We start from the raw sequence: 8,338 nt of genomic DNA on the forward strand, positions 1-8,338 counted from the left end.
CGGCGGCGCGGGGCGGAGCTTCGGGCGGCGGCGGGCGCGAGCGCCGGCGGGGCGGAGCTTCGGGCGGCGGCGGGCGCGGCGGGCCCCGATGGGCTCGGGCGGGCCCCGCTCGGGCCTGGGCGGGCAGGCGGCGCGAGGCGGCGGCGGCTGCCACGTGGCGGCGCGGGAGTGGGCGTGGGTGGCGGCGCGGACATGTCCGTCGGCGGGCGGACGTGTCCGTCGGCTGGAGGAGGAAGAAGCTAGGGTTTGGACTGCGGGAATTCGGGGGAGGCCACATATTCATAGGTAGAGGGAGCTAGGAGAGTCTAAATGAGGTGCGGTTTTCGCCCACACGATTGTGATCGAACGACCAAGAGCATGGAGGGGAGTTAGATGGGTTTTGGGCTACTTTGGAAGGGGTGTTGGGCTGCAACTCAAAGAGGGCTTTGTGGTTACCCAGTTAAACGTTGGAGTACCAAACGACCTCCAAATGGCACGAAACTTGACAGGCGGTCTACCGGTGCTATACCAAGGCCGCTTGGCAAACCTCGGGCCATTCCGAGAAAGTTTAACACCCGCACACGAAAAGAGGGAAGAGGGAGACGTCGGGTGACATAGGAGCGCCGGATTGCAAAACGGACAACGGGGAAAATGCTCAGATGCATGAGATGAACATGTATGCAAAATGAGATGCACATGATGACATGATAAAATGCAACAACCAAGCAAATGACATGGCAACAACGATGAATAACTGGCGGACACCTGGCGCATCGGATCCGGGGCGTTACACTCAGTGTCCGACTTACCTCCGGAACCAAGGTCGTTTTGGACCTTCTCACTCTCCTCTTTACTCTCCCCTGCTGGCGCCTGGTATGGCGCCGAGGCCAGCATCCTTGTTAACACAGGAGTAGCTGAGTCTTCGAGAAGGGGAGCCGGACACCTAATCCGTTCCACCTTCTTTATCCAGCCCTGAAAAAAGATGATACTGTCGGTATCTAGCCACTGGGTATTTAATTATAAGGTATTCGGCAAACAGGTACTTACCGGGGTATCCAGATGGTTACAGTCTAGGCCGACATCTTCGGTGGTGTCCGGCCATTGCCTTCGTTTCCCGAAGAATAATCTCCATATTCCTTCGTGCGTTGTGCCGAAGAAGTGCTGAAGAGTTTGCGGCCTTTCTGGATTGAACTCCCATAGGCGAAGAGGCCGTCGCTGGCACGACAGGGTCCTACGAACTAGCAAGACTTGAACGACGTTGGCTATGTCGATGTCCCTCTCAGTGAGTCTTCGGATGCGACTTTGCAGAGTTCGCAGTTCATTCGTTGATCCCCAATCCAGCCCCTTGTTAATCCATGATGCAAGTTGAACCGGGGGCTGGATCGAAATGCGGGCGCAATTGCCCACTTGGAGCCGCGGGGCTCGGTGATATAGAACCACCCTTGCTGCCACGGATCGAAAGATTTGGCGAAAGATCCTTTCAGCCAAACGACGCTAGCAAGCTTTTTTACTGAAGTGCCACCGCACTCGGCCTGCTCCCCCTCTACCACTTGCGACCTCACATCAAAGGTCTTGAGCCACAAGACGAAGTGCGGAGGGGTTCGGAGGAAGGCTTTGCACGTGACGATAAATGCCGAAATAAGAAGAATAGAGCCCGGGGCCAGATCGTGAAAATCTAGCCCGTAATAGAACATGAGCCCTCGGATGAAGGGGTTAAGTGCAAACCCTAACCTGTGGAGGAAGTGGGATACGAACACGACCATCTCGCCGGATTTGGGGGTGGGAATAACCTGCCCCTCGGCAGGGAGCCGATGAAGGATTTCTGCGGTTAGGCACCTCGCCGCCCGAAGCTTGGCAATATCTCCCTCCGTGACAGAAGAAGCTACCCACCGACCTTGACGGCTGGATCCGGACATGATTGGGGCAACCGAAACCCGGGTGTTGGAACTCGGGGAAGCAGGGGTTGAGGAAGAAGCAAGCGTGAAAGAAAAAGACGGGTCTGTACCCCTATATAAAGGCTGCGAATATCAAACTTCTCCTACTGGGCCTTGGAACTTACCTACTCGCAAGGAGTTGTACCCAAGCGACGGTTGGGTCACCCACGTCTGGGTTGGCAAGGATCCCCTAAAGAAGGGGAGACACGATCTCCGCTTGGATAAGGCATGCCAGTAAAACCACGTCTTGGGACGTGGGAAGATGGGCCAGCTAACGGTTCGAAAATAATGACCGAGCAGGCGTGATGTCATATTATCCAAAAATTATCAGCGGATTGAACTCGTGAAAATTATGTCCTCTGCCGTTGTGTATACAGGTCCGGATACAATCATTACATGTGAAGACTATCTCGGAGTTCGGAAAGGGGAACCCGCCTTGCAATGCCGAAGACAATCTGCGCGCCGAACTCATCGTCATTGAAGCCAGGTTCAGGGGCTACTGAGGGAGTCCTGGACCAAGGGGTCCTCGGGCGTCTGGCCTATTATTCGTGGGCCGGACTGATGGGCTGTGAAGGCATGAAGACTGAAGACTACACCCGTGTCCGGATTGGACTCTCCTTGGCGTGGAAGGCAAGCTTGGCGACCAACTATGAAGATTCCTTCTTATGTAACCGACTCTATGTAAACCCTAGATCCCCCCCGGTGTCTATATAAACCGGAGGGGGTAGTCTGAAAAGGACAGACATTACCATAGTCATACAGGCTAGACTTTTAGGGTTTAGCCATTACGATCTCGTGGTAGATCAACTCTTGTAATACTCATATTCATCAAGATCAATCAAGCAGGAAGTAGGGTATTACCTCCATAGAGAGGACCCGAACCTGGGTAAACATCGTGTCTCTCGTCTCCTGTTACCATCGATCCTAGACGCACAGTTCAGGACCCCCTACCCGAGATCCGCCGGTTTTGACACCGATAATGGCATCGATGGAGGTGGTGCGTAGTGAAGATCATGACGACGGGTGAAAAGCGACCAACATGATGATGGATGTGGTCGTCGCTTTGCATGAAGTCATTTTGCGTTTGTCATACAAAACTATGCTTTTATTTTGCGAACTATGTTTTATTCTTCGAATCGAATTTAAACTTAATTATCGGAATCACTGTTTAATTCGCTTATGGGGGTTTTCGATTTGCGGACCAAAGATATGCTCTTTTACGGGTTGACTACGCGGGGTCTGCTCGGCAGCAGCCCGCGTCGGCCCGTAAATCCATTTTTTCACGAACTGTAAATGCATTTTACGGGTCGGCATTATAAGGAGTCTACTAGAGATGCTCTTAGCACCACCCGCACCTACCACCCGCACCTCCTCATCCTGCCCACCGACCACGTCCTCGTGTGCCCCACTCGAGGCGAGGATATCTTCCACTCGACTAGAAAATGTCCCGCTCGTCTCTTCCCTAGTTGCCGAAATTCGAAAACGTCCCGCTCGTCTCTTTCCTCTCTCTCTCTCTCTCTCTCTCTCTCTCTCTCTCGCTTCGCCGTCGCCCCCCAGCAAAAACCCTACCTCTCGCCTCGCCGCCGCCTCCACGCCGCCGCCCTCGCTCCTCTCGGCTAGCGGGTGAGATCCCCACCCTCGCCTCTGCCCTCTTCGCCCCCCGCGCTTACCGGGCTCCGGAATTTCTACCTTTTTGCCAGGGATTCCAAGCGCGATATATCTCGAGGTGCCGGGCGCAGAGGCGATGGTGGCCAAGCTGCGGCGCGACGACATGTCGGAGGAGGCGAACCCCATCTGCGACTCCGTCGCGTTCGGCATCGTTGGCCAGGTGCTCCAGTCCGTGCGGATGGTGCGTCGTAGCTTCAGCCCCTCCCCTTTTGCTGCCTATTTGCAGTTGTTTTTTACTGGCGATTCTGGGAGGCAGTCGTTAGTTTTTGTTCGGTGCCTTGATTCAGAGAATTTGAGGAGGCATGCTGAATTTTAGTGCAGCTTTTAGGGCGTCTAGCCGTCTACAACTCCGCTCGCTAGACCTGAGCTCCCGCAGCCATGCATGTAGCGATCGGTTTAGGTTTCTTATTTCATTGTTTGTTTTTCTTCATAAGCGTCTACGCAGGTCTTAAGAATACACGGTCTCCTATCTTACTGAAAAGCCCCTTAAATTGGTAATCCTATTGGGAAACCCCTCAGCCAGCGAATGGTTTAACACTTCAGGTATGGTACTATACTTAAGAATGTCTTGTGAAACAGAGGTAGGACATGATTTACAAACTTCGGAGACGTGGCAATTAGCTAGTAATAATATAAACTTTACATAATAAACAAATGTGAGAATCTATTGAATATAACCAGCGGTCAAGTCATTGGAATGCTTAATGTCCAATTTAATGGTGTCATGATCCTGACTTAAAAAAAACTTAGTTGAAATTCCTGTTGTACCTTGTTCACTTCTGTTGCGTGTATTGAAGTCAACTTGGGAACTAGGTGCTTGCGTCCACCCCTTACACATTCAGGCCATCCATTGTGTACTATTGAGATCAAAGATAATAAATGCATTCGTTTATCATTTTATAAATAGTGCATTTCTTCAGAATAATATCGAGGCATCTAGTAATGGATTCAAGTTTGATATTCAAGGCTGTTAGAAGATGTGAGAGACTATGCCAGATGGATGTGCAGTGTGAGAGTTAGGATAAGTGTAAGGTGATTATTTTCCTATGGATGCAATTTTTGAATGCCAATTTGTGGGTTAGGCAGGAGGGCGCATGCTATTTCTTCTATTGATATTGAGCTTCCAGATGTTGCATGTTTCTGCCAGAGAACAAATAGATTTATTCAGCCTCAGGCATTACCCTTTCTAGAGAGTAATTATTATTGCTGTAGACATGCATTTTATGGAGGACAGCCATAAGTCCATAACCGACCCGCTAGATAGAATTATACTTATGTTGTTTATGGGCATTATTTGAATTTTTTTCTGTTCTGACTGCTTATCGTGTAATTTCTTCAATCCATTCTTCTTGCTGCATATATGCACTCTACCAAGAGTGACTGTCCCATTCTATCGAGAGTGTCTGTCCCATTCTATCGTGAGTGACTGTCATACCATACTCACTGGAGATACAACATACAATACTGTTGTTTATGGGCGGTTTATGTTGTGTGAAAATCTGTTCCTGTTCTGGCTCCACGTATCGAGTAAATCACTCGTCAGGTTGATCCCATACTAGAGGAGTCCATTCCAGCCATTGTTTTTGTTGTGTGACATCAATCTATATTCAAGAGCCGCGTCTAGCTGATCAGTCGACACCCTTGTCTTTGATTTAGGAGCCGCATCTAGCTGACTCGCATGCTCTGGAGCAATATCATAGAATTGTAGGCATTCTAGACACCAGCAAGAGAAGGAATCCTGATAAGGAGAACCCTGACAAGAAGGCTCTGTATGTGGTAAGACCTTAATCCTGTTAATCTATCCTACAATTTGTTCTACGTGACATCACTTCTGATAAAATGCTCATATTGCTTATTTTTCCAGACGTGTTTGAAGGCATTAGCATCAGAAATATCCAAAATAGACATCAATTACCATCATTCTCTTCTGAAAAATGTAATCTCATAATGACTACTTACTATTACATCTCCATTTGGTTTGTCGAGTTACTTGAATCTCACTAAAAACATGCATTTCAGATATTCACTGTCTCCATCTGGTATTTGCCAAATGATACCATTCCTGAGTTCTTGGAGCTAATAACCAGATTGGTATTCTTCTAATCGCACCTGCATTGTTTCCTGCATGATCTGCTTTTGAGTGTCTTACTTAATGATTATTGCTCCATCCAGGCTGCAGTGGCAGATGATTATCTCACAGAATGCCTGCATCTGCTAGTGAACAACTTCGTCCCACCTCTTGTTGATCGCACAAAGATGGTTAAATGGGCAGTTTCAAGGAAGACGTATATTTTTTCTCAACTGTGCATGTGTTTGATAAGAATCTCCAATATTATACCCTTAGCACCAAAGGTCTTAAGGGGTATAATTGATAAGTGTATGCCGAACTTATTCGATAGCAAAGATGTAAGTGTGAACCCTAAGATGTTTTCTGTTTTCATAGTCTGTTGAGTTCTATGAGTTGCATTTCCTAATTAGCTTGAATTAATGCTAGGCAAACAAGACACAAATGCTGAAAAGTGATCTTGGTCTCCCCAGTTCACCTTCCAGTTAACCTTAAATCCTTAGAGATCCTACACGCCTACATCCTTTTGACAACACCGCAGATTTTCTTGAATATCAATGCCAACTTGCCATCATTTTAGCTTCTGTATGTTTGTGTGATGGGCCTTACCTGTGTTGAAAGCTTCTTCCATATCAAGTGATAGTTGGCATTGTGCTCCCTTGCCTATCAGCTTTGTGTCGACAATTTATGATTCTTAGTTTTGCCGCTTATATGCTGAAAATTCAGCTGAGAACTTTGTTCATTATTTCATAGAGCATCATTTCTTACTTTCTGGTAATGCCTTTCGCAGAAGACAATTTCATTTGTCGAGTGCATGTTGGGGCTAGATACTGGAAGGATGGGGGATCTTATCAGAGCTGTTTTGCTGGATAAAATTGTTCATCTTCTAACAGAATTAGATGTATGCTCAATTTTCCACTTCTTGTCTCCCTGCAAGGTCGCAACTGATTCTTGACCTCATTAGTTGATTGGTGAACTTTTCAGGTTAATATAACCTGGGAAGGTATTCTTCAAGAGCAACATAACAAAGGTATATTTGACATGGAGCTTCAAGATTTGGATGGCAATGAGGAGGAGGATGGCCTTGGACACGGAGGAGTAAAGGTCTGTGCGTTATGTTTAAAATTTCTGCCTAATTAATCGAGTAGTTTTACACCAAAGTTGCCAACTCACTCCCATTTTGTTGGTTAGGTTTTATTGGGAGCAAATGCACATGCTGAAAAGCTTGATGATTTAATGGTTGTTATATTTGAGCACTTCAAGTCATTAGATGCTCAGTGCCTGCATAAGGTGAGTACTTGCTAATTGCTACGCAGTTTATCAAGGCCTTTGCCAAAAAAAAACCCTTTTAAATTTAGCATCACTAACTTAATTCTTTCAGTTGAGTGACATTTTGGACATCTCTTCAGTTAAACTTTTAAAGATTCGACTGCCAGGATTGTTATAAATACATTATAAACATGAAAACCATATGTATATATTTGTCTTAAAAAGTAGCTCTAAAATATTATAGTTTATATCTTATGGATATACCCTAGTAGATATTAGTTGTCATCCGCTCAAAAAAGAAATAGTTGTCATAGTTAAATCTTGAAGACCGTGCAATGTCCAAAATGCCATCCTTTTTGTGAACTTGAGGGAGTAGTAAATAAGGAAATGTAACTGTTAAAGTTGAATGTTAGTTTTTCAGTTTGTCACTCTCATGTTCTCCTTTGAACTGGACAGGAATTCACAATTTTGAAGACTATATTTCGAGCATCTGTGCTGACAGTGGACACACCAAAATTTGTCCAGGTCAGAATCCACTGTTATTTCGTGTGTGTGTGTGTAAACTAGATTCACTGGGCTTTCGTGATTGTATTGAGTTTTATTCACCTTCATGTTTTCTCAGTCACCTTTTCACTTCACTTTCTTTTTTATTTGACTGCCGTTCTAACTTTGCAGTTTATCATGTTCTATATCTGCGCACGGGATCCTGAAATATGTGCTCTCGAATTTGCTCTTTTTCTTACTGACATTTTTAAGAATAAGGAAGAGGATCCAATTTCAAGGTATGTCGTAGCATGTGAGGCATACACCGTATGCACAACACTTCTATTTATGTCATGTGTTATTGGCTACGATCACTACTTGCTTTACATGTTGTGATGATTTGTAGAATCTTTGGTTTGTTGCCACATTTTGTTTTACTCATGTTTGTCAAGTGTGTGGCTGGTGTTTGCATTGTGACGACTGACGGCAGTTGCAGCGAGCCACACTTAGATCTTTCAACCACCTGTCAACATGTCTTTTTGCCAAGTTGCCACAATTTTGGCAAAAAGTGTTTACATAGACCATTCATGCATGCACCCCTCATATTTTCTGTGGCTACAGTCAGTAGTATATCCTGTTATGATTCCCATTTATAGCTAAGGCTTTTATACAGGTTGAAGAAACACTAATTACCACTTATGATTTGAAGTGCAGAATGTCCGCAGTTTCATATATTGGAAGTTATTTGTCTCGGGCAAGGTTTATTTCTGACGATACAGTTGTTGCTATCATTGGGAAGTGGGTACCCTCTAGAAATTCATCTATTTACGACTTGCCTGGTGTTTGTTCTGAGATCTGAAAGTATCTTCATTCGCTTTACACAGGTTAGTAGATTGGTTGGTTGACTACTGTGACCATGAGAGCACAAGAGAGTCCACAC

General features: G+C 46.0%; 1 protein-coding gene across 1 annotated transcript in view; it reads left to right on the forward strand.

The window, feature by feature from the left end:
• The first annotated feature begins 3,403 nt into the window (after nt 1-3,403).
• LOC119292575 (RNA polymerase I-specific transcription initiation factor RRN3-like) overlaps nt 3,404-8,338 on the forward strand; it is a 6,472-nt gene continuing 1,537 nt past the window's right edge. The window contains exons 1-13 of the mRNA XM_037571371.1: nt 3,404-3,536; nt 3,614-3,762; nt 5,238-5,357; nt 5,446-5,517; nt 5,601-5,672; nt 5,754-5,987; nt 6,437-6,547; nt 6,631-6,750; nt 6,838-6,936; nt 7,372-7,440; nt 7,591-7,697; nt 8,113-8,196; nt 8,283-8,337. Of these exons, the coding sequence (XP_037427268.1) occupies nt 3,658-3,762; nt 5,238-5,357; nt 5,446-5,517; nt 5,601-5,672; nt 5,754-5,987; nt 6,437-6,547; nt 6,631-6,750; nt 6,838-6,936; nt 7,372-7,440; nt 7,591-7,697; nt 8,113-8,196; nt 8,283-8,337 (1,248 nt within the window). The 5' untranslated portion in view covers nt 3,404-3,536; nt 3,614-3,657. The remainder of the gene's footprint in view (nt 3,537-3,613; nt 3,763-5,237; nt 5,358-5,445; nt 5,518-5,600; nt 5,673-5,753; nt 5,988-6,436; nt 6,548-6,630; nt 6,751-6,837; nt 6,937-7,371; nt 7,441-7,590; nt 7,698-8,112; nt 8,197-8,282; nt 8,338) is intronic.

Source organism: Triticum dicoccoides, chromosome 4B, assembly GCF_002162155.2.
Source record: "Triticum dicoccoides isolate Atlit2015 ecotype Zavitan chromosome 4B, WEW_v2.0, whole genome shotgun sequence".
Taxonomy (NCBI): Eukaryota; Viridiplantae; Streptophyta; class Magnoliopsida; order Poales; family Poaceae; genus Triticum; species Triticum dicoccoides.